We start from the raw sequence: 25,947 nt of genomic DNA, 5'->3' as shown, positions 1-25,947 counted from the left end.
TAACATGTCATCAACATACAGCAACAAATAAATGTGCGAACCATCTGAGAGCTTCCGATGATAGACACAAGCATCATAGTCACATCTTGTGTAACCATGCTGAATCATGAAGCTATCAAACCGCTTGTACCACTGCCTTGGGGATTGTTTCAATCCATATAAAGACTTCTTTAATAGACAGACATGGTCTTCTTTACCAGGAACTGTAAAACCCTCTGGTTGACGCATGTAGATTGTTTCCTCGAGCTCACCATGCAAGAACGCCGTTTTTACGTCAAGCTGCTCAAGTTCTAGATCAGACTTGGCCACCATGGCAAGTAATACACGAATGGAAGAATGCTTTACGACTGGGGAGAAAACTTCATTGTAGTCAATCCCCTCTTTCTGAGTGAAGCCTTTAGCAACCAATCGTGCCTTGAATCTAGTTGCTTCAACCCCTAGGATGCCTTCCTTTTTCTTGAAGACCCATTTGCAACCAACTATCTTCTGGTTACTTGGCGGCTTAACCAACTCCCAAGTATGGTTCTTGTGAAGAGATTCTATCTCCTCACTCATAGCAATTGCCCACTGTGCCGACTCATCACACGTGACAGCCTCATTATAACTGGAAGGTTCTATACCAATGGACTCCGCCACACTGAGCGCGAAAGACACCAGATTAGCGTAACGCGGATTTGGTTTGATTTGTCTCTTCGTTCTTCCAGTGGCAATGCTATATGGTTTTTCTTGAGGTGACTCATCTTCATCGGAATCTTGCACCTCAACTTGATCATCCTGGACTGAAGTACCTTCCGTAGGAATTGGAGCGTCCACCTGACACTCCACCTGCTTCTCAACACCGTGATCTCCCATTCTATCTGACTCCTCCTTTTCCCGGGAATTTGTGGTGGATCGAAGCATGGATGACTCATCAAAAGTCACATCTCTGCTGATGATGAACTTGGACGAAACCGGATCAGGACACCACAACCTGTATCCTTTCACCCCTTGGCCGTATCCAAGAAATATGCATTTCTTCGCCCTCGGTTTGAGTTTTCCCTCATTTACATGAGCATACGCAGGGCAGCCAAACACTCTTAAACCAGAGTAATCAGCAGGAGAACCAGACCATACTTCCTCAGGAGTCTTCAGCTCAATAGCTGTTGATGGAGATCTGTTAACCAAATAACAAGCAGTATTAACAGCTTCAGCCCAAAATTCTTCACCGAGCCCAGCATTTGATCGCATGCAACGAGCTCGCTCCAAGAGAGTTCTATTCATGCGTTCTGCAACTCCATTTTGTTGTGGTGTTCGACGAACAGTGCGGTGTCTCACTATTCCTTCATTTTTGCAGAACTCATTGAATTCACCTGAGCAAAACTCCAAGCCATTATCCGTCCGGAATCGCTTGATCTTCTTTCCTGTTTGATTTTCGATCAAAGCTTTAAATTGCTTGAAGTTGATGAGAACCTCATACTTGCTCTTCAGAAAATACACCCAAACCTTTCTCGAGTAATCATCGATAAAGGTAAGCAGATATCTGTAACCACCTTTAGAAATTGTCGGAGAAGGCCCCCAAAGGTCAGAATGGAAGTAATCCACTGTGCCTTTTGTCTTGTGAATCCCAGTGCTGAACTTTACCCGAGTCTGCTTACCGAAGACGCAGTGCTCACAGAAATTCAACTTTCCTGTACACTGCCCAGACAATAATCCTCGTTTGCTTAGCACCGATAAGCCTCTCTCGCTCATATGCCCGAGCCGCATATGCCATAACTTCGTGGTGTCAGAATCTAGATCATCTGATGATGACACTCCCGCAACACCTGTAACCGAGGAACCATCGAGGAAGTAAAGGCCCCGCTCCAAATTACCACGTATCACAGTCAAAGCACCCGAGAATACCTTGAGAACTCCACCTTCAGCAGAGTACCGAAAGCCTTTCTTGTCCAACGTACTCAAAGAGATCAAATTTTTCTTCATTTCTGGAATGTGCCGAACATCAGTTAGAGTTCTAACAATACCGTCAAACATCTTTATACGAACTGTGCCAATCCCCATGACTTGACATGCGTGGTCATTTCCCATTAGTACTGAACCAGAATGCTTCTCGTATGTTGAGAATGCATCTTTCGAAGTACTTATATGAAATGTAGCTCCCGTATCAAGAATCCATCTCCCACCAGCGTAAGAGTCGGATACTGCAAGAACGATCTCGGCATCACTTGAAGAATCTGCATCAGCTACATTCGCACGATCATTTTGTTGCTCCTGTGATTCTGATTTCTCCTTCCTTTTCGGACAATCTACCTTCATGTGCCCGTACTTCTTACAGTAGTAGCACTGTATTCTCTTCTTGGACTGCGATCTAGGATGGCTTTTACTTGAACTTCCACCGTTTGCCTTGGATCTTCCTCGAGCAACCAAGCCTTCGCCTTCATTGTTTTCGACCACCTTACCAGTGATTTTCTTCCTCAACTCACTGGAACTTAAGGCATTTTTCACCTCCTCTAGAGTCAGGTCATCACGACCGTACATCATTGTATCAACAAAATTCTCATACGAGGGAGGCAAAGAACACAAAACAATTATTGCTTGGTCCTCATCATCGATTTTGTTATCGATATTATTCAAATCCATGATAATGGAATTGAATTTATCCAGGTGCTGGGAAACAGGTGTACCTTCCTCCATCTTCAGGGCATAGAGTCTTTGCTTGAGGTAGAGCCGGTTCGTCAATGACTTCGTCATGTACTTGCTCTCTAACCGGAGCCACAAACCGGACGCGGTTTTCTCATCCGCTACTTCTCGTAGCACTTCATCTCCTAGACATAGCAGAATAGCACTATGTGCTCTTTCTAGCATGTCATCCTTTGGCTCTTCCGAAAGCGTGCTTGGTAATTTATCTTTACCAGACAATGCTTTTAGCAATCCTTGTTGAACCAGCACTGCCCGCATCTTGATGCGCCATAAAATGAAACTATTTTTCCCGGTAAATTTCTCGACATCATACTTAGTCGATGAAACACTTGTAGCCATAATTTGGAACCTTTGAATGAATGATAATATTTTCTTCCTGATGTGAAAGATCAGACAAAGCTGCAGTCACAGGGCAATTCAGAAAATATTATCACTCCTTCAACTACGCTCTGATACCAATTTGTTGCGGAAAGGATCGATTCGAGAACTCCGATATGACTACAAGTAAATTGACCGGAACGAAAAATAAAGTGAACACAAGGATTTACGTGGTTCGGCTTTAATGCCTACGTCCACGGGCAGAGGCGAAAAGAAATTTCACTATAACAAGATGAAGATTACAAGTGTTTTACACTCAAGACACAACCCGAGAACCTCACAACTCTCAACCCCTATAGAAAACCCGAAAGCTAAAATCCTAGCTTTCAAAGAACAAGCTTTGCTCTCTCTTGGTTTGGGATGATTAATATGGCTAATGAACCTCTCTATTTATAAGAGAGTTCAAGGACATAATTGTCCAAAACTTTGGCAAAGATTTGTGGTTGAAAATGGACACCAACAACCATCCACTAATCCACTACCACCAACAACCCACTACCAACAACAACAATCCACTACCAATTTTAAGCCATTTCTTAACAGTTTTCATATTAAGTATTTCTCCAATCAAATTTAGTTTATACATTTGATTTTTTTTTAGTTTTTTAGGTGAAAGGATCATAAAGAAAAGCAAAATTAAAAAAGAAGATCAAATTACACAATATGTAAGTGTTGAGGGTTAAAACTTTTAGAATTAAAACTAAATTGACATAATGTATAAATATCTAGGGTTAAAATTACTATTATGTTAAGTTTAAAATCAAATAATTTTTTATAATTAAATAATAAAATTAAATTTATTAATGATTAAGTAACTACGAATGTAATGGAAAACAGATTCGTGCTTAGTGGTGGAAAAGTCCAGAGTCAGCCGATCAAAATAGAAAACACCGTTTTTGAGAAATTTGCAGGGACCCATCTCGTTTCGCTTTCGAAATCAGAAAATGTAATTGTTTGATGTGATTTAAATGAATACATATATACTGATCTACCTTTAAATCTTATTATTATTATTATTCAGAAGTTAAGGGGTACTTTTAAATATTCTGATTAAAATTAGATTTAAGGCATACTCAGAAATCGAGAAAGAATAAAATTATATAATTAATATATCTATAAAAACTTGATATAATTATAAAAAAAATTTGATATAAATAAAGGTTTAGTTTGAAATAATAGAAATATTGAAACTTATGTTGTTCAAATATTATTATATTAAAAATATTTTTTAAATAATAATAATTTTTGGTGAAAATAAAATAATAATTTTTAATTATTATCCGAGTTGTAATTAACTTATAATAATTGAATTCAAGGCATTTATAAGGTAGACTTCAAATTCCCTCCAAAAGAAGGTAAACTTGAAGTGGGTATACCCCTGTCTTGGACTTTGATTATATATCAACTTGGCAAAACTTGGGTGTAAAATTAATGGTTTCGAGTTGACCACTTGACTTAGCATTAAAAGAAAATTGATCATTTAAAGACGAAGATGAAAGAGCCATTGGCTCGTTGCGTGGAGTAGATGTGATTATCAGAAACTCCCATGAATAAAGGAAAAAGGCTGACGATGTCTTCTTCCAAACCCTTGCTCTACTTCTGCTTGGTTGTTTTGTTTTCATGCAGCCAATCCATTAATGCCCAGACTAACGCCACCACCCATCCTCCTGAAGGTACTCCCTCTTTTTATATAACAATGAACAAATAATTTATTATTTATTTATTTTTGTTGAAAACAGCCAATATTTCTCTCCAGATCTACTTTTTATGTATTTTATTCATTCCTTCATTTCTAATTATAATATAATAAAAACTTAATCACATATTAAAATATTATAAAATTTAATATATTTTATTTTTTCATTTTGATCATTAAATTATGTTTGTTTAAATTACGTTTTTGTCATTAAAATTTTAATTTTTTTATATGATTACTAATGTTATTGTTTTGTTATGTTGTAGTTTATTAATTACATTAATAGCGTGATGACAATTGATGTAACCCTTTAATATTAACATTTTAAATGAAAATTGAAGTTAATTTATAATTAATCCTTATAAACATTTTTCGACTAATTTAATTTTTGTTGCTTTTATTTTCTCTTAACCATTCCTTCCCTTTTTCTTTTTTTCTTCTCTTCTCTCTTTCTTTAATGGCAATTTGTCAAAAAATACACATAATATGTCCCTTGGTAAACAAAAATCTTCACTTTCTTGCATAATCTGTGGACGGTACATGAAAATTTTCCAACCAAGCACTGCGGAGCAACAATTAAATTCTCATAAGTCACCAACAGTGCTAGAAAACATGCTTGGAAAGTAGGAAAATTTCAGTAAGAGCCTGAAGTTATTGATGAAAATTTTCCAAATTCAAACACCAAATTCCTGCAACTACTCTTTATAGAATCACCAAGCATGTATAATCACTCATTAGACCAAGAATTAGGAAGAACTTTTGGAGTTTAGAGAAGTTGAGAGAACAATACAGAGAAAAACAAAGAAAAATACTTAGCAGACTTTTTTACTACTATCAAAATCTCTCATCATCATTCATTCTGAAAGTATTATAATATATATGGGTGTAGTGGTTCTAGATAATTCAACTAATCCCACTAAAACGGTAATACCTCTAATCTACCTCCGTCGTCGAATTAGGGTCACTGGCATTACAAATCATTCAAAACAATTAATTACAATATAAGTCAAGGTGTAAGCTGACTATCTACATCACATCATACAAGGAGCATTATAAGCTAATTTAATATTTCCATATGTAATAGCTTTGAACAACTTAGAGATAAATATGCTAAGCAATGCTAAACTTGGTCTTCTACTGTCTACACTCGTATTACTATTTATACCCTCTTGAAAGCTAGAAGTTGATACATAACAAGACTATTTCAATTATTAGCATTAGAGTATACTCTGCCTATATACTTTCGATGATATTAGTAGAATGACCTACTTCACCTAATTTAAGTTTGTTATTTCATTCCAAATCAAAGTAAAAATACTCTTACAATCCTTAATACAAGTTTACGGGACCCTAAAATAGTCTAAAAATAAACAGGGGCTAATTTGAGACAAATTTTAAAGTTTTAGGGCAACCTCAAAAATACCTAAAAATAGGGGTCACACGGCCATGTGGCCAGACCGTGTGGAATGCCCCAGACCGTGTGACTTTCGAAGTTGTGGCACACGACCGTGTCCTAGCCTGTGTAACTCACTGACTTGGGTCACCTGGCCGTGTCACAGGCCGTATGTCAACCTGCGTGGGAACCGCACTTATACTGTTTTACAACATGTTCAGGGCACACGCCCATGTGTGTTGCTCGTGTGCGTCACACGGTCATGTGACATATCGTGTCTCAGGCCATATGTACCTAAATATACCTTAAAACTCAAGTTTACTTAATTGTGTTTACTTGAACACTAAGCAACCAATTCACCAGTCATTTAACCTATTCAAATAACAATTAAACATGTTCAAAACAAGCTAAAATAACCATACTAAGTGCCTAACCAATGTACCATCGTTGGTACCACATTTTATATCTTCAAACATATTAACAAAGCATCAACTATTCAGAACTTTCATTCATACCAAATTTACCAAAATTGAACTAACATTTAGCTACTTAGGCTACCAAACTTTAAGCTAAAACATATACCAACACATTAAGCTAGACTATCATACCAAAACATAGCCTTAACCACAACCATGCATACAAATAACCATTCATTTTACTTGAAAACCAAAATATCATCACATTATCAACCACATCAACCAAAAGACCTCTTAGGTACATGCCATTACAAATTAGAACATTACCACACTTGAGTCCAGGATTCGTTGTTGGATGCTGAGTCGACAATAAGCTAAAAGTATCTAACTACGCACGGAAAACAAAACTATATGTTGAGTATAACTCAGTCGTATTTCTATAATCCGAACAATTAAAACTTGATGTAAATAAATAAAAATGTAAGATGCAATTAAGAAATGATATATAGAATATCAAGTTCATCATACTAATTTATTCATTCTTGTTCACATCCAATAAATATTACACATTTTGATATATGGCAATAGCATTTCATAAGGCATCTAATAAATCATCTCATACAAAGGCATTATTCATTTTCATTTCCAATTCATGAGTTCATTACTCATAATCCATCAATATTCACAACAAAATCTACCATTTCATATTTCATATTTCATTTCACATTTCATTTCCCTTTCTCAACCTTTGCCATTTCAAATTTCAAGCACATCGATATTTATCATTTATTTTCCCTTATTAACACGACTCGGACTCGGACAGGTATACGGATCCAACCAACACACCAATTTGGCACCTAGTGTCTCGTCGAATAAATTCTAAGTAATAACTGCGCCAAGCTCTATAAGTTAACACCTACTGTCTCATCGGTTAAACTGAAACAATTTGGCACCTAGTGCCTCATAGACTCGAGGTCGAAGAAATCGCTGAACTCTTCCTATCCTATGGCATGCCGTCTATATCCGACTTAGCCCGAAACAATTAATAGGGTTTTATTTTACTTTTCAATACAACGAATGTCTCAATTTTATGAATGTATATTATCACATATAAGCATATATTCAATTTGATAGTAACCACATTTTCTCAATACATATATTCAATTCAACAATCATAAAAATACCACATTTCTCAATATTCATAATCGAGTCATTTTAATCATCATTTGATTCAATTCAGCTCAAATGTACAAGAGCTCTCACCTCAATTACTTACCATGCACAAACAACTCAATATGCAATAATTCACAATTTAGTTCGGATTATAGAAACACAAACCGTATATTATGAGCTACTTGACGTCAACCTTGTCTTTCCCTTTCTTACTCGAGGATTCCAGGACGACATTCGCTGCAGAATAAAAAAATTACAATAGATTAATAATACACAACTCAATTTTCATTAAATTTCAAATGTTACATTACATTTTGCTTAATCCTCAATTTAGTCCCTAAATCAAGACAAATTTTAATATCCATATTTAACCTCAAAATTTTATACTAATTTCACTCTAAGCTAAATGTATCTCCCTATTTTATATTCTACCCCTTAATTTTGAATTTTTCACAATTTAGTCCCTATTACTCAAAATTAACAATTAATTCCACAATTTAGTCCTTTTCCACTTCTAACTTAAAAATCTATCAATTTAGCCCCTAGTACTTAAACTATTCAACAATGACAACATCTAAAATCTTAAACAATACTAAAAGTTATAACAAGGGTCAAGTAGCTCTAAATACCAAGATTCTAAAAACGTAAAAATTACAAGAAAATAAACTAAATTGACTAACCAATTGAAGTTTGAATGTTCTAACCCCTTAGTGCCGTCCAAGCTTCTTTTCTTCTCCCTAGTTTCTAATTTGCATGTAAAAGAGGATGAAAAATTCTCTTTCATTCCACTTCTTTCATATTTCTTTAATTTTATTTATTATTTTATATATTGAAGTTAACTTAAGTATATATATAATATATAATATACATAACATTAATAACCTTAACTCATGACCCACCACACAATATTTATTTAATGGTATAATTGCTATTTTAGTCCCTTTAATTAATTTTAATCTATAATTCAATTTTTAATCCTTATGTGATTTAGTCCCTATACCTTAACAACTCCTAATTTCACAAAAATTACTTAACGAAAATCTTATTCACTACCAAACTAACCTCGTAAATATTTTTAATGGAGTCCCAAATCTCACTTTCTGTCACCCCTAACTACCGGATCGTTACAAAAACACCTTGAAAATACATAGATGAAACTTATACATAAACTGATTAGGTAAAAAATTAGTACCTAAAAAAAGTCAAATCAATACTAACTCTGCTTGCTTTAACAAGTAATCTCAGCAAACAGACTAAATACAAAATACCGACAACAGAATATGCAAACACTTGTAATACATTTTGAGAATTCGCCAACAACACATAACAGTTCGCATCTGATTTAGCAAGCAACTTGAGTTGAGCTTGCATCTCTTAATGAGCTTACACTTTTGGTTGAGCTCGCAACTTTAGGTGAGCTCGTAAATGTAGAGCTCGCAAAATTGTTTAAGCTTGCAGCTTCGTGAGAAGAGTTCGTCACTACATGAATGACCACTTCGCAACAAGAACTAACAATCAAAATCCAACTTAATGGAATTTTATACAACATAAATTACAGAACAGAGAGAAAAACATTAGAACTATTCATCTGCTTCTTTCTCTAAACCTTTTGGATCAAAAACAACAAGGCGTGGCTACATTAAAACATAAATTACTGAACCCTAAACTCATAAGACCAGACCACCCACTAACCTTTCAGCCCCAATAGTTTTAGCTAATTCTCCAATTGTAGAGGCAGCTATATGCTTAAAAACAAAAGGAATAATGGGATATTCGGTCCTTATACTTTATCAAATCTTTTAATGTGCTACATTTACTTTCCAAATGTCTAATTTAGTTTGATTCTGTTTACCAATTTGGTCCTTAACCTTGACTGTGTCAAAACTTTTGTAGACATGGCAGAAGGACCTATTAATGCAAAGATATATCAATCTTTTGCTTGCAATTTTTTTTTTTTGCTATTACATCAATTAATAGGTCGATTAAGTGTGCTTAAATACGTTTTTAAAAGTTGGACACGGGTTATAGGTAGAACTGGCTATATTCAATCATCCTAAGATACAATATATTGTTATTGATATTTTTTTGGGGTTGATTTTAAGTGAGGGCGTTGAATGCAATATTCCAACAATGGGAAATTCAAGCGGCAGACGGTTGGAACACGAGCGGAGACCCATGCAGCGGAGTTGCTCTCAGTCAAAGCGATTCAACGTTTGAAGATCCCTCCAATAACCCATCTATCAGATGCGACTGTTCTTTCGAAAATGCCACCCTCTGCCACATTACTAGACTGTATCTCTATTTCTCTATGCTCTCCTTCCTTCATTCCTTCCATATATCATACTCATCTTCTTATTTAATTTCCGTTTATGTTTTGATGATCTCAGGAGGGTGTTTTCTCTGGAGAAACGAGGAACGATACCCAGAGAGCTTTTAGCTTTCAGATATCTCAACTACTTGTATGAACATTCTCTCTCTCTCTTCTGCTTATGCATGCCATTCATTTATATAAATAACCCAACATTTATTTTTTTTTTTCTAATTTTAAGACATTCCAAATGAATAAAGAAACTTCTTTTCTTTCATAGTAATCTGGGAGATATATGTGTGTATTTGTCTGCTTGAAGTTTCAGCTCTAATTTTAAGGAAGATTCATTTATATGTTTTGATGATGCAGGAAGATTGATCAAAACTTCTTCACAGGTCCCTTGCCAACATTTATTGGAAATTTGTCTAGACTAGGATTACTGTGAGTTACTCCAAGATTATCACTTTATAAATGATTTTCAGTCTTTCAAGTAATATGACCAATGGAATTCATACTATTTAATATAATTAATTACTGCCAAAAGTTTCAGTTTATGTTTCCTATGATTTCAATAATTTTATTGTAATGAACTATATATCATTCAAACTCATCCCCTTTTTAACTTTCTGATCAGAGTGGTAATTATGAACTCATTTGAATTGCAAAATGCTATTGATTTAACTTATTATTGTTGGTGATTTCTTGTATTGATCCAAGAAGAAGCGCTGATTCTTTGGGTAACACTTCATAAAAATGACAGGTCAGTTGCCCATAATTCATTATCTGGACCCATTCCAAAGGAGATTGGAAATCTCAAGAGGCTCTATCTGCTGTAAGACTGGAACAAATTCTCCATACATAAAACATCATGGATAATCTTCATCATACAGCATATATATGATATGTATACTTATATGTTTGTTCCTCTCCATATAATACAAATAAAACCCAATATTTTTCTGATTTTCACGCAAAAAATAAATGAGTTATGTGGTGTGTGTCATGCAGGTCTCTTGGTGTTAATAACTTCTCAGGAACAATCCCACCAGAGTTGGGTAATCTAGTTGAACTTCAACAACTGTAAGTTGTAACTTGATCTCTACTTCTTTTTTAGGCATGTAATTAAGTATTGCATTTATATGTTTATCATATGAATAATTAAGATAAATTTGGCTTATGGTTGTTGTTGACAGTTACATTAACAGTTGTGGATTGACCGGTGAAATCCCCTCAACATTTGCAAACCTGCAGAATTTGCAAATTGTGTAAGAAATTTCTAGGACTAAGAATATCTTATTCTTCTATATCTATGCTTATTGGTTTTTGTTCTTCAGCTCCGGAAAGTTGCCTTGGCCTAGCTTAGCTTAATTATAATGACTTGTTGAATTTCAGGGCAGCATCAGACACCGCTTTCACAGGCAACATACCTGAATTTATTGGAAGTAACTGGACTAGGCTTGAATCACTGTATGTTTTCTAAATAAGAGAATTGAATATCAGAAATAACCTTGAATATAGATTTTTCTTGTTCTACTTTCCTGACTAACCTGTCAATCTATAGGAGACTTGAAGGAAACTCTTTTGAAGGTCCTATACCATCCAATATTGGGAAATTATCTTCTCTCACCATTTTGTGAGTAAATTAAATATTTTGTATTCCATGTTATTCCCCCACCCTCCCAATAAGCCCCCCAAGCCTCCCTTCTCGACATGCTCACACATCAATGCATGTAAATGTCTTCTGATACATATGTATCGGTTTGGTCCTTGTGTATAATCATATATATAGGCGAATTACTGGTATATACAATGGGAGCTCTTCGCTTGATGTCATTAGGAATTTAAAGAACATATCAGACTTGTGAGTTAAGCATACCCTTTAACATCTTGATCTTATGTCTTTCTTTTTCCTTTCTTTTTCCATTTAGTTTCATCATGGTTTTACCTAAATTTACGGAATAACAAACTTTACTTTTGTTTCTTTTTTTCCTGTATTGTAGAGTTCTAAGAAACGTTTTACTCACTGGTAGCATTCCCTCTGACATCTCAGACTTCCAATCTTTACAAAAGCTGTAAGTTTTATTCACAAATTTATTGCTAATACTGTATACTAAATGAAAAGTCTATTTCTTACTATTAATGTCTTTTCTTTCTCATCCAGGGATTTGAGTTTTAACAACTTAACAGGACAAATTCCAAGTAAATTGTTCAATATGAAATCTCTTACATACTTGTAAATTCCAAGAAACTCTCTCTTTCGTTGCTTGAAAATCTCACTTTATGTCTAGTTTATCGCTAATATCTGCTTCAACCACATTGTTTCCACATAACGTAATTATTTATGTTGTTTCTTCTTTTCATGATGTTGAAATGGTCAGGTTTCTTGGAAATAATAGTCTGTCAGGTACCCTTCCTAGCCAAAAGAGCAAAATTCTTAAGAGTATGTAAGTCATCATATCACTGTAATGTATGTCATTGAATTAGTTAACAGCTTTGCATATAAGGAGTGATGTTCTGAGTTTTAAGCTTTTCCACTGACGAATCTTTTTTTGAATCCCAATCAGTGTTTATCCCTCTCTGCACATGGGAATGGTTTGTAAAGTTGTAGGAGAGGGATGATGAATGATGTTACTTGTAGACACCCAACATTTATAATATCTATAGTTGTAAAGCTATCATTTTTAACTAATGTACTCTGACGCAGAGATGTGTCTTACAATCAGCTATCGGGAAATCTGCCCTCATGGATAGATTCAAGCTTGCAACTGTACGTCTCTTAATCCATGACACATCCTATGTTTAATTTAAAATTCAATATATTGCTTTGAGCATGAGTCTTGCTGGTGCTCAAATGGAGCTTTTTTCCCCTTATAATCACTATGGATGTAGATGTACATACGGATATTAAAAACAATGAATGTGCCAATACATCCAATATTTGAGGGTCTATACATAATACACATGGGGGATGAGGAAATTAATTCATTAAATATTTTCCGACATGGATTAGGAGACTAAGATTTTTTCATGAAATTCTATGTAGGAATGTAGTGGCCAACAACTTCACACTAAACAGCTCAGACATAAGGTGAAATATTAACCAACTATCCTCAGTTTTCCCTTTTCCTTTCCATCTTTACCCCACGAGTAAATAGTTGTAATCATTTCAGCCATGCAATGCATTATTTTCAAATAAATATTTTTCAAATTACAGACTTTTACCAGGATTGCAGTGCCTTCAAAGAGGCTTCCCATGCAATAGAAATGCTCCACGATGTAAGCTTAGCTAAAATTTTGGCATCAGTCTATGTTGTTGAGGTTTGAATTATGTATAAATTCCTAAGGGGATAATGACCATTTCTTAGTTATTTGTTAAACATCTTTCAATGGCTGCATGGCAGATGCAAACTTTGCGATCAAGTGTGGTGGTCTGCAGATGACTGCTGATGGCATAGTGTTTGAGGCAGAGAACAATTCTCTGGGCACAGCAACATTTAATGTAACAAGTACGCAAAAATGGGCAGTTAGCAGTGTAGGATTGTACGAAGACAGGGAGAATCCAATGTATGTGCAAAACACATTTGCACAAGTGAAAAGCACCAACACTCCTGGGCTTTTTCTTACTTCAAGGACATCCCCTGTATCACTCAGATACTATGGCCTGGGGCTTGAGAATGGGCTTTACACTGTAAACTTGTTCTTTGCGGAAACAGCTTATCCAGATAGAATCACTCGGTCTTGGAAAAGTTTAGGAAGACGTGTTTTCGATATTTATATTCAGGTAATGCTTACTTTAACATAAAAATGAAATCATTCTCAAGTGTAGATCATAAATTTTGTTACTTCCATAGTTCTATTTCCAGTGTTTCTATGAATACAGTTATGTTTATATCTCATCACGACTTTCACAGGGGGGTCTTCAAGTTAAGGATTTCGATATATCAAAGGAGGCAGGCGGGGCTGAAAGAGCAATTACTAGGAGATTCGTTACTAATGTGACAGATAACCATCTTGAAATTCACTTGCTTTGGGCTGGTAAGGGGACCTGCTGTGTACCAGAATTAGGTTATTATGGTCCATCTATTTCAGCTATTAGTGTGGTCCCAGGTAAGAATATTAACACATATCAGTCTTTCTGACAAGATCCTTAAAATGTGCTTCTATTTTCTGCTTCTGATGCCTCTACTTTGTTGGCTTAGATTTTAAACCAACTGTTAGTGGGTTACCACCAGGCACTTCTAAGAAGAAAACAGCACTGCTTGTTGGTATTGTAGTTGCTGTTGGAGCTGTTGCTTTGGTGCTAATATATTTAACTATTCACTTTATGAGAAGAAAAGAATATAATGATGAGGAAGGTAAGAGCATGATCAGTACTTTACATACAAAGTACTTCATCATCATGGTGGTTATATATCTACAAAAGATGTTTGTTGGTCAAGAACAATGAGACATGTTGCTAGTTCAGTTTTGTATGTCAATAGTACAGCTAGGAAGTAGGTCGTGGATAATGATTTATAGATGGTAATTCTCAATGCCCTTGATAGTGGTAGTGAATGACATAATTTGTCGATAGTAATTCCCTTTGCATATATATATATAGAGAGAGAGAGGACCCAAAATTGAATGAGCAAACCTAAAGCATATCTAGTCTTAAACTAGATTACCTTAAGTGTTTGTAAGGATTTGTATCTCTGCATGTATAAATAATATTTCAATATTTTTTTCATATATTTGGAGGATCATATGTGTCAAACATGGTTGTTGAATATGGATATTTCAACATGATTTTGTTCCTTCACAAACATTGCATATCTAATACCGAGCAGCTTCAACTCTAGTACCATTAACAAAGTCAGCATTATAATTAATATGGAAATATTACATAAAGGTTTTTTTTTCTCATTTCATCACTAGAACTTACAGCCCACTACTTGCCTTGACTCTGCAGTGCTTCTTGCAATTGGTCCTAGACCAAACACATTTAGCTATGCTGAGTTGAGAGCTGCCACAGACGACTTCAGTCCTTCAAACAAGTTAGGAGAAGGGGGTTATGGAGCTGTCTACAAGGTCTGCTCTGTTTTACATTTTTAGGATGCAATAATCTTAATGATTGAAACACTTTTGAGAGGATGGCATATATTTCAACATCGCTAAGTTAGATTACCTTGTAGGGTACATTATCAGATGAGACTGTGGTAGCTGTGAAGCAACTTTCAGTAGCATCTCAGCAAGGAAAGAGCCAATTTATTGCTGAAGTAGCCACCATATCAGCAGTGCAACATCGCAATCTTGTCAAACTACGTGGTTGCTGCATCGAAGGGAAAAGGCATCTTCTTGTTTACGAGTATCTGGAAAACAAAAGCCTTGATCAGGCACTCTTTGGTATGATCACACTGTAATAATTCTTTAATGCTTTAGCTATTCAGGCTCTGGAACCATTAACAGCGGAAGAATGGATTTGAAGCATATGATTAACTAGTGCAGAATGCTTTCCATTTTCTGTCCTTTTGCAGAAAATATATGATGATGAGCATATGAATTTACTCCATTGTTGATTACTCATTTCTGAACAACTTGATAAGTTTTTTGACACTATATATGCAGGACGTAGTGACTTGCGTCTTGATTGGCCTACCCGCTACAATATCTGTTTAGCAACTGCAAGAGGGTTAGCTTATCTTCATGAGGAGTCTAGGCCAAGGATTGTACATAGAGATGTTAAGGCAAGTAATATTCTCCTTGATGCAGAACTGTGCCCCAAAATATCTGATTTTGGATTGGCAAAGCTATATGATGACGAAAAAACGCACATCAGCACTCGGGTTGCCGGAACCATGTAAATCTCTTTAGACTTCTTTTCAAGAGTTCTTAATGCCTTTCTTTCTTTCCATGTAAACCAAGTAACTAGATAAAGTTATTGTATGGATAAACACTCACAAAATGAGATTTATTTTACGTTGAAGAGGCTACCTAGCACCGGAGTATGCAATGCGTGGGCATCTCACTGAAAAGGCTGATATTTTTGCCTTTGGTATTGTTGCTTTGGAGATTCTCAGTGGTAGACCAAACTCAGATAATAGCTTGGAAGATGATAAAATCTATCTTCTCGAATGGGTAAGTATTAGGCAGTCCTTATTCATTTCTCGTACTCAATTGTTTTTCATTGCCTTCAAAAAGGACATGTGAATTCATGATGAATGAAATACATTTTCTACAATGTTTCTAGTCATGGGCTCTGCACGAAAATAACCAAATCCTGGATCTGGTTGATCCAAATTTAGTTGAGTTTGACGAAAATGAAGCGCTTCGAGTGGTCAGGATTGCCCTTTTGTGCACTCAGGGATCACCATCAATGCGGCCACCTATGTCCCGTGTAGTTGCTATGCTTGCCGGAGATATTGAAGCGAGCGGTGTTATAACAAAACCAAGCTATCTTACTGACTGGGATTTTAGGGATTTAACTAGAAGCTTAGTGACCAAAGATGCACAAACATCAACTTCATCTGAGAATAAAGACAACCATAACCAGAACAGGATTAGCTCAGGCCCAGGGGTAGCACCAAGTCTGTCCTGTAAATGTCAGTGAATTCAGTGAAATTATTGAAAGAAGGTGAGAGGCTTACGTCCTTGCATATGTCTTATCAAGACAGAAATTTGTTTTGGATGCATTTCTCTGTATAAATGGAATTTGTGAATGGTGCATGGCACTGCTAGTACTACATTACTGGCGAATCAAGAAACAGCTTTGACAATGGCTTTGACCTTGTTAACATTACTGGAAGAAGAAACCATTGTAGTGAATTATTTGAATAATATTGTTTCTGAATTGGCATTTGCTATGAGGTTCAGTGAAAAATCATCACGATTATTTCTTCCTGGTACACTTGGCTGCAAAAGCAAATAGAATGAGATCAAAAGAAATTATGGGTGAGTTTAGATGGGCGGTGCGTTTACCTGCGGTTAGCGTAAAAATAGCGATGGCAGTGAGATTAGATAATGTAGCGTGAGACAAAAAGTAAGCTAAACGCACCACACCGCACCCAATCGCCCATCCAAACCCACCCTAAGTCAAGAATGAAGAAAACCTAGCCCTGATTGTTTGATTATTCCACCCTTTGGCCTAGAAAATCAAAATAAAGAGAGAAGTTGTTCAATTGAAATAAAGCGATCATTAAGGTTAAAATATGTCGTAAGTCTATTTATTTTTTGTAAATTTTAATTTTAATTTTTCTATTTATCAAATTTTAAAATTTAAGTCTAACTATTATCACTGTCGAATTTATTTTGTTAAATTCAGGTTTATTAGGTCAATTTTTTTTGTTACGTGACTATCAAATAATTTTTTTTTAAATGTCTCACCAACAAATTTAATAAAAAATTTAATAATATTCAATTGAATCTGAATTTTATAATATTCATAAAGTAAATAAACTAAATTCTGGAAAATAAAAATTAATAATATTAACAAAAAAAAAAAAGAAGATGATAGATGTATGTATATCAACATTACTAGGTTAGATTACCTTATAGGGTGGAAGGTGGTAGCTGTGAAGCAGCTTTCAATAGCATCTAACTGGGGAAAGAGTAAATTTATTGCTGAGGTAACCACCATATCAGCAGTGCAACATCGCAATCTTGTCAAACTACAAGGATACTGCATCGTAGGGAAAAGGCATCTTCTTGTTCACGAGTATCTTGAAAACAACAGTCTTGATCAGGCACTCTTTGGTATGATCACACTCTACTATGCTTTCTTGCTTTAACTGTTTGGGATTTGGAACCATACTTAGGAAGAATGGATTTGAATCATATGACTAACAAGTACTTTACAGGAAAATCTGATGATAAGCATTTCAATTTACTCCATTGTTGTTTACTTTTACTGAACAACTTCCGATTATGTAATAATGAGTATTAGAAACGAAAAAGAAAATCAAGGCCAAGTTATCTTACTGACTGGGATTTTAAGGATTTAACAGGTAGATTCCCTGCATCTGAGAATAACGACAACCATAATCGGAACAGGATTAGCTCAAGCCCAGGGGCAGCTCCAATTCTATCTCCAGTAAATGTTAGTGATTTCAGTGAAATTACTGAAGGAAGGTGAGAAGTTTATGTTGTCTCGTTAAGACATAACTTTGCTATCTTTTGTAGTTGAAAGAAAATCACCTACATGTATATGTAAGAAAATTTGTTTTGGATTCATTTCTTTGTATAAATGAAGTTTGTGCATGCCCCTATTATGTGCTACATTAGTAGCAGCATTCGAGGAAGAAGAAACCATTGTAGTTTAGCTTGAATAAAATAGTTTTTGAGTTAGTTTTCTAGGATGTTAAAAGTGAAAATAACTGTAGATACTTGTTTTTTTGTTATTAATGTTTCTTTCAATAGTAGTATCAGGAAATAGACCTGTCCATGGGCCGGGCGGCCCGGCCCGGCCTGACGGCCCGCCCGAAATATGAGAGAGTTCGGGTAAAAATATAGGCCTAAAATATAGGCTTAGATAAAAAAATGAGGCCCGTTTAAAAATGGGCCGAGCTCGGGCTCAACTTTTTTGACTCGAGCCCGGCCCGACCCGGCCCGAATATAATAAATATATATTTTATTTTTAATTTTTAATTTTTAATTTTAAAATACTTTAAAAATATTTTTTTATTTTTTTATTTTTAAAATATTTTTTTGCGTTTATTAAAAATCGGGCCGGGCCGGGCCGGACTCGGGCTTATTATTTTTTCTCGGGCCGGGCCTAGGCAAAATTTTAGGCCCATATTTCAGGCCGGGCCTGAGCCTAAGAGTCAGGCCGAAATTTTTTTTTGGCCCGGCCCAGCCCATGGACAGGTCTATCAGGAAATGAATTACTTTCACTAAGCTACTATTATATCCACAATTTTCATAATTTCTCTCTCATTACTCACTACAAGTAACTTCGTGATTTCATTACCCAATAATACATCAACACGTTCTTGTGAATTAATCCACATCACTCTTACGTTTCATAAAATATATCACTTGTTTCATAATCGTTCTTTAAGATAATTTCCTTTATAAGACTTATAAATAGAGGTTTGGATATCTCATTTGGGAACTTTTTAAATTGTTTTTCAAACTTAACACTCTAAAATTAACTTTGCAACTTGTTTTCCATAATCAAAACAACTACCGTAACTCTGATACTTCTCAACCCACCTTATTGTGTACATGATGATCGCCTATCACAATACTTAGCTACACTAGTATATGGATTGTGATCAAGAATAAACAAATCTGAACCCTAATTTCTTTTATTTATTTATTTTGGTGTACAACATGAATTAATTAATATTTAAATATTTTTAAGTAAGTTATTTGGACGGATGAGAAAATTAGGTCAAAATATGCTACGAGTTATTTGGACGGATGAGAAAATTAGGTCAAAATATGCTACGAAGACACCATTGTTAGAAAAATACCCTTTGCTCCAAAACGAAAGCTAAGGCAGCTCAAAGGGAATTTATCATTATCCCATATGATATTTGATGAGAAGGAACAAAGAGAAACAAAAACAATGGCTGCTCAAGCACTAGGCCATTATCCTCATAGTCACAAAGATAATGGTTACAGTTGCAGCCACAGGCAACAGCAAAGCAATAAAAAGAATTATCATTCGTGAACGGCAGGATTCGAACCTGCGCGGGCAGAGCCCACATGATTTCTAGTCATGCCCGATAACCACTCCGGCACGTCCACCACTGGCTGCTGTTTTTCCTTTTACACCTTTAATACTTTAATTATTAATTCACTTTTCTGCTGGAAACACCGCCAGCCACGCCACAAAAAATTAGCCGTTGCAGGGTTGAACGTTTAGCTGTGCAGACGACCGTTGGCAAAAGAACATTATTAAGTCCCTAGCCACTCTTCCTTTGGCCCTCCTTTTATTTAAGAAGCCAAAAACCTCTATAAATATTGTCTCCCAAAATCCTCTTTCAGACAAAGACAACAAACAAGCAGACAGAAATTTGGGAAGAGTTTTGAAGTGAAGATGGGTATGGTTGTAGTCATCTCTCTGCCTCTAATCATCTTCTGCATATTACTTGGTACCGGATGTTTCTTCTTTGGAAGAGCCAAAGGTAGACAAGATTTCCGCACCAACCCTCAGGTTTATGGTGTCCCAGCTCCGCCGCCCGGTGTACCAACCACCTCTTTCCCATCTCCTCCACATACCAAGCCCCCGCCGCCCGTGGCAGCAACCACCTCTTTCCCATCTCCTCCACACACCAAGCCCGACAACTTAGCCAATGTTTAATCAAGTCATTTCAGAATTGAAGTTTTCACACACCCGAGTTCCAAGATTGGATTTTATATCTGGGTTCTTTTTAAAAAATTGATTCTTTTTGTTTTCTTTGTTGGTGTACCTGTGTGACTTTTTTTAAGACATGTCGTGTTGGTTGGTGTAAATTGGTTGATATGTAAAATCAATAAGATTTATAGAAGCTATAAATCTATACTAGTTCAAGTTGCTTATGTTACAAATTCTTTAAACTGCAAAAACTTCGATTAAACAAATGAAAAGATGTTACATTAAAGATGGGCCGAGCAAGATCGCTTTCCTTTTTCTAACTCATTAACCAAGTACAATCACAGTTAGATAGAATTACATGTTTGTGTATTCATTCCTAAGAGGCTAAATCTATTTTTTTTAAAAACTGTTAAGAAATTCTAGAATTACATGCCTTAATTACAAACAGTGTTAAAAATCTCAGGAAGTTAGCTTGAATGAGTTATTTGCAGCTTGCATTTGTGCCCAGCAGATCCTTTCTCAATGAATTATCAACCTCTGTTGAAACCATATAGCCTTCTTTAAAATCGCGTTGCAATTTACACTCGATAAACCATTCCAACTTCGATCAGAGAGGTGTGTGGAACCCCAAGGGCTATTGCAGGGTGCCTACAGTTCTGTCTCAAGAACCCGTAAACGATGTTTATGGCAAACTTCTTCAAATATGAAGATGTATCGCATGCCAAAACACAAGTGCTACCCATCATATATGCCAGACCGGATTCCCTGGCCTCTCTCAGATCTTCCAATTCCTTGCTACATCCCACACCACGAAATCTCACTGTTTTCTTACTTGATTCACTACTAACTACATTCTCAAAACTTGAAGCAGTAACATCATCTGACGGACTTGATTGCTGCTGATTTATGGTTTCCCATCTGAAGGCTTCACCATCATTGTTGCCATTCCGTAAAAACTCTGATACAGTTTCAATCAGATGATTCTCAAAATCGTGAGTATCATTCCTTTGATCCTTGTAGCCGTATCTAACTACACATTGAAAGAGACAGAACTCTGGTGGGCCAATGCGACTGATAACAAACCGCTGGTTGGCAGGAACTTTTGGAACTGTGAGAGATTGCACCGTAACAAATACAAGGATACGATGAAAGGCAGGAAAGTTGGTGACAAAATGGGCAAACATTGGGGGGACTCCTGTGGCCACATTTGAGTATATTAACCCTATTCCAGGAACTCGATTTATTCCCAGGTTTGTGCCCATGCTTAGAAGCATGTCCAAGCAGACCCTGTTGTTCAACTCATAAGCTTGTTTCTTTAAAGTACCGTAGTGCCATATGCACATCGTAGACAGTAATATTAGCGACAAAACCAGAGGGAACCAACCCCCTTTATGAACTTTAGCAAGGCATGCAGAGAAGTAAAGCAACTCCACAGATCCGAAAACTATGACAAATGCTAGAGCTCCTAAAATATTCCTCTTCCACACCATAACAATAACCAGAAACATCAAGCAGGTGGTAACCAACATTACAGTGATAACAGCAAGACCTAAACAAGAATAACAAGTCAAAATTGAATGTGAGTAAGCTGCAGGGAGAAGAGAGGTATAAGAGATAGAGCACCCAAGATTGTACCATATGCATTGCCTATCGTGTCCGTATCCCTATACCCAACCAGAACAGCAAGGCATAGAACCATCAAGATCCAGTTCACCTCTGGTATGTAGATCTGCCCGTGTATGTGGTTTGATGTGTGTACCACCTTGACCCGTGGGAAGCACTTCAAAGCCCTACACTGGCTGATTACTGAGAAAGTACCGGAAATAATTGCTTGACTCCCAACCATCGTTGCAAGTGTTGCAATGATAAAAACTGGCCAGAATACAACCTCTGCAAAGTGAAGGGAGGAAATTTGATATGAGATTATGCTCCAAACCCCATGTACTATGTGATAATAATAGAAAAAGTACCTCTTATTTTCAGCCTTATGGGCAGCATTAACATTCATCTATTCCAGCAAAATAAATAACAAGCAATAGCATCATTAAGAAAATTGTGTAATTTGATTGAAGCACATATTTAAAATTTTAAGTAGTCCCAACTTTTTTTTTCCGCTCGGAAGTAGGCCAGCCTGGAACAGGTATCATTAATCTATAAGGTTTACATGTGACTTGCGACCAAACAAAGCAGAGAAATAGCATGAAGCACTCTCGAATGAAATATTACAAGACTTGTTAATTGGATTTACCAGGGATTGCTTTATAGAAGCTTTTCTGAAGGTCCTCTTTGTGCTTGGAGAGATAGGCAGCCTCACCCATGTATGCCAAAACCAAGCAAGGGTATACAATAACAGTAAATGCAATCTGTTCATTAGAAACATATGTTAATACAAAAAAAAAAGGTATATAATTAATGGTCATGCTTTGAAGTAAGAAACAGGCAAAACAGTCTATACAAACCACCCAACAAACAAAGATAGGAAACAGAGAGATAAAAGAATATTCACAAAAACTTTTACAATATTGAGACAAGCAAAGTAGATAGGATTGATGTTTCTCATTCTTTTCCAATTTATTCAAATACAAGCACAGGTAAGAACTTACCCGGATTGAAAGTTGGGAAAAATGACCAAGATCGGCAAACATGGCCTCAGCACCTGATATAAATTGAAACAAGGAAATTCATTATTATAACCAATATTTAACTTAAAGAAACATGTTTAGCAAGAGGGGTAACTGACAAACCTGTGATGCAAAGAACTATGCCTCCAAGAGAACTCCATCCATCTTTTCCCGCCTTTTTGAAAAAATTATATACATAATATGGTGACAGAGCACTTACTACATGTGGGTTCCAGTATATTGTGTTGTAAACTCCAATAACACTAATGCAAAAGAGCCATGCTAACAAAATCGGAGCAAAAAGATATCCAACATTACGAGTCCCAAAATGCTGAAGTGCGAACAGCCCCACCAAAATCACACCAGCAATAAACACAGTATAGTCTACATGAGAGAAGCTAAATTAAGGATATGCATAAACAACATTTTATCAAAAATTAAATTAACTAAATTATCTCCATTTAAAAGGGAGTTATAGAAACCCTTGTTCGAATGTAATTTGTAAATAAGCTTTCTTGCAAATTTCCAACTAGTAACTGCAAAAAGGCTGGCAGGCTTAGCTTGTAGATATGAGTGTGTGTGGATGTGCAATTAGGAACAACTTGAGTGACTCTGAATCAAAAGTAAAGGAATTGTACAATATAAGGAGATGGAAAACAATAATTTGACTTACTCTCATGAAGAGAAGGAACTTTAATTCTGATGCCATTAACTGCAGAAAGAACTGTATAAGAAATGCATGTCATTAGTAAATGCAAGAGTAGATCAAAAAGGAGTAGACTGTAGTTAGCAGATAAAGCAACAAATGCAACTTTTTATTAAAAGTGCATTGATCAGCATTTAACATTCATATAAAATTTCACACAATTTATTTGCAAAACAACATCAAATGCTCTGTAAAATATATCTAACTCCCAGATTCATCCTCCTGTAAAAAAATAAAGGAAATTTAGTTCAAGTCATCCAAATAGAGACAATACCAGACATTGATGGGGTTAGGATGCCATCACCAATAACCATGCTAGTCCCCAGCAGCACAAGTAGAAGCAACACAATCCGAGAACTATGATACTTATCAAAGAACTCCTTTAAAATAGAACTAGCTCCAGTCTCCTTCCTGGGTAGTCCAGAGTTATAAGCAGATATGTCATCGTCAGATGCATCAGAAGCACTCAAAAGACCCAACTTTGCACGCCGGCAAAGCAATGAATATAAAGCAAAGGTTCCACCTGCAGGAATGCGGCCTCCTTCAGGAAATCCTTAAAAAAAGTGCAGATAAACTTTTCTCAATAAACAAGGTAATAAAATATGCAGGTCTTTGGAAGCACCTTCACCATTATCATCTGCCCCTAACACAAATATAATGTACTTGCATAGAGGGATTAGAGTCAAAGTCCAGAAAACCAAAGACAGTACCCCAAGAATTTCATCATCTTCCTCATGAAGTCTTAACCTCCCCGAAAACGTGCTTTTGTAAACATAGAGTGGTGAAGAGCTCAGATCACCATATACAACTCCAAAACTCTGATAAGCAAGACATAAAGTAGCCTTGTAAAATTTCTGCATGTAAAGCAAGCATCAAACGTGTTAGCGTTTCCTCATTCATTATCATTTCTTGAACATAATAAAATACGCCTTCATGCTATATTATGATTCTAAAAATCCCCAGAAAATGGAACATCAGGGGGAAAAAAAAGCATGTCAACAAGTTAAGTGCAGGAAGCAAAATACAATTTTACTGCTACAAAAACTCCAAATTTTCAAAGAAATGTAATATTTATTCAAAACACAACGACAAACTAGCAGGAAAAGAGAACAAATTGACAAGAAAAAACAAATTCAATAATATTTGAACAACAAAGCAAAAAAAAAAAAACTATAGTGAAATGTAAATGAAATTTAAAAAATTCAAAACTGAACGTAAACTCAGCCTACTAATAACATGTAGTTCACTTTTGATAACCTATACAAAAAAAATATCAACATTAACAAAATCAGAACTCCCATCTTTTCTTTCATATTTTCTCAGCAAACAAACGAAAATTTAAAAAACTACAACAACCAAAAAACCCCAATTAAAGACGAGCACCCAGATTTTTTAAAAAAAACGGAAAATTAAAAATACAAACATCAAAATCCCAAAAAATGGAAAACTTGAAAGGTAAAAAAAAAAAAAAGTACCAGCCGAGACTCCCGGGTCACAGACCCGGCTTCCGGATCCATAAAGCAGTGTGTCCTTTTTTATTTTTTTTATCTTTCCTAAGAAAGATCGGTTCCAAAATGGGTATTCAAAGGGAAAATAAATGGGAACCCTTAACTCCAAAAAAATCGAAAAAAAGGGCATAAAGATATGGAAGAAAGAAGGTGTCAATGAGAAGAGAAGGCAAAGGGAGTTGTAAAATGGAGTGTTTTTTTTTTTTTGTTTTAAAAATTTTTGTTCTAGAGAGGGGAGAAAGAATGAGTTGGATTTGGAAAGAGGCAGCAGATAAAAATATAATAAAAGAAAAGGTGTCAAGTAAGGAACAGTCACCTTTTCCATTATTTATTTGTTTATCTACTTTTTTTATAATTTTTTAAGGGCGCCAATTAAAAAACATACTTACTATCTGTTTGTTTCCCTAGAAAATATTTTCAGAATGTTGAAATTATATGAGTTAAAATATAATTTATCATTGCATTAATTTATTATTTTATAATTATTAAAAAAATTAATTTTTTATTATTTTAAGAGAATCAAACTATAATTTTACAATTTATTAATTTATAGATTTATATTTTTTCACTCCTAAAATATATAATTATTTTATTAAAAATTATTTTCAAAACAAACATAATATAAATTATATTTGACACGGGATAGTGTAAAATAAATTTTTGACAATTAAACTTTAATTATAATAAGATAATATTTTATAATAATTATATCTTATATAAACTTAATAATAATCGATGATTGTATGTGTCTAATATTTAAGGGTGCATAATAACACAATAAATTTGAAAAAGATAA

General features: G+C 35.4%; 2 protein-coding genes and 1 non-coding gene across 4 annotated transcripts in view; 1 reads left to right on the top strand and 2 right to left on the bottom strand.

Moving 5' to 3' along the window:
• LOC107916428 (probable LRR receptor-like serine/threonine-protein kinase At1g56140) overlaps positions 1-16,896 on the top strand; it is a 35,384-nt gene extending 18,488 nt beyond the window's left edge. Inside the window, exons 1-24 of one of the 2 annotated variants that reach the window (XM_041102873.1) lie at positions 4,542-4,727; positions 9,835-10,024; positions 10,120-10,191; positions 10,410-10,481; positions 10,801-10,872; positions 11,049-11,120; positions 11,234-11,305; positions 11,433-11,507; positions 11,602-11,673; positions 11,830-11,901; positions 12,041-12,112; positions 12,202-12,273; positions 12,419-12,484; positions 12,745-12,807; positions 13,084-13,128; positions 13,255-13,316; positions 13,442-13,821; positions 13,952-14,147; positions 14,240-14,395; positions 14,989-15,107; positions 15,212-15,422; positions 15,645-15,876; positions 16,004-16,154; positions 16,267-16,896. In XM_041102873.1, coding sequence (XP_040958807.1) covers positions 4,601-4,727; positions 9,835-10,024; positions 10,120-10,191; positions 10,410-10,481; positions 10,801-10,872; positions 11,049-11,120; positions 11,234-11,305; positions 11,433-11,507; positions 11,602-11,673; positions 11,830-11,901; positions 12,041-12,112; positions 12,202-12,273; positions 12,419-12,484; positions 12,745-12,807; positions 13,084-13,128; positions 13,255-13,316; positions 13,442-13,821; positions 13,952-14,147; positions 14,240-14,395; positions 14,989-15,107; positions 15,212-15,422; positions 15,645-15,876; positions 16,004-16,154; positions 16,267-16,626 — 3,081 coding nt within the window. In that variant the 5' untranslated portion in view covers positions 4,542-4,600 and the 3' untranslated portion in view covers positions 16,627-16,896. Of the gene's footprint in view, positions 1-4,541; positions 4,728-9,834; positions 10,025-10,119; positions 10,192-10,409; positions 10,482-10,800; positions 10,873-11,048; positions 11,121-11,233; positions 11,306-11,432; positions 11,508-11,601; positions 11,674-11,829; positions 11,902-12,040; positions 12,113-12,201; positions 12,274-12,418; positions 12,485-12,744; positions 12,808-13,083; positions 13,129-13,254; positions 13,317-13,441; positions 13,822-13,951; positions 14,148-14,239; positions 14,396-14,988; positions 15,108-15,211; positions 15,423-15,644; positions 15,877-16,003; positions 16,155-16,266 lie in introns of those variants that run through there. The other variant, XM_041102874.1, reaches the window with a different exon arrangement.
• A 2,788-nt stretch (positions 16,897-19,684) lies between these two features.
• On the bottom strand, positions 19,685-19,766 carry TRNAS-AGA (transfer RNA serine (anticodon AGA)). Its single transcript has one exon. It is a non-coding gene; the product is annotated as a tRNA-Ser (tRNA).
• An 840-nt stretch (positions 19,767-20,606) lies between these two features.
• LOC107916429 (probable potassium transporter 13) lies at positions 20,607-25,446 on the bottom strand. The gene is made up of 9 exons (XM_041102870.1): positions 25,119-25,446; positions 24,266-24,497; positions 23,918-24,166; positions 23,611-23,661; positions 23,061-23,321; positions 22,920-22,972; positions 22,565-22,679; positions 21,952-22,206; positions 20,607-21,865 (listed from the first exon to the last, which is right to left on the bottom strand). The coding sequence occupies exons 1-9, from the start codon at positions 25,158-25,160 to the stop codon at positions 20,895-20,897; spliced, it is 2,229 nt and encodes a 742-aa protein (XP_040958804.1). The 5' UTR covers positions 25,161-25,446; the 3' UTR covers positions 20,607-20,894.
• Positions 25,447-25,947: the final 501 nt, after the last annotated feature.

This window comes from Gossypium hirsutum, chromosome D10 (genome assembly GCF_007990345.1).
Source record: "Gossypium hirsutum isolate 1008001.06 chromosome D10, Gossypium_hirsutum_v2.1, whole genome shotgun sequence".
Classification (NCBI taxonomy): domain Eukaryota; kingdom Viridiplantae; phylum Streptophyta; class Magnoliopsida; order Malvales; family Malvaceae; genus Gossypium; species Gossypium hirsutum.
This window is presented reverse-complemented; position numbering and strand designations above follow the sequence as displayed.

Coding starts and splice junctions, on each gene's coding strand:
- LOC107916429 (XM_041102870.1), bottom strand. CDS start 25,160: ATGGATCCGGAAGCCGGGTCTGTGACCCGGGAGTCTCGGCTG. Junction 23,322..23,610: donor AGTTCCTTCTCTTCATGAGA/GTAAGTCAAATT, acceptor TCTCTCATGTAG/ACTATACTGTGTTTATTGCT. Junction 22,680..22,919: donor TTTCCCAACTTTCAATCCGG/GTAAGTTCTTAC, acceptor TCTAATGAACAG/ATTGCATTTACTGTTATTGT.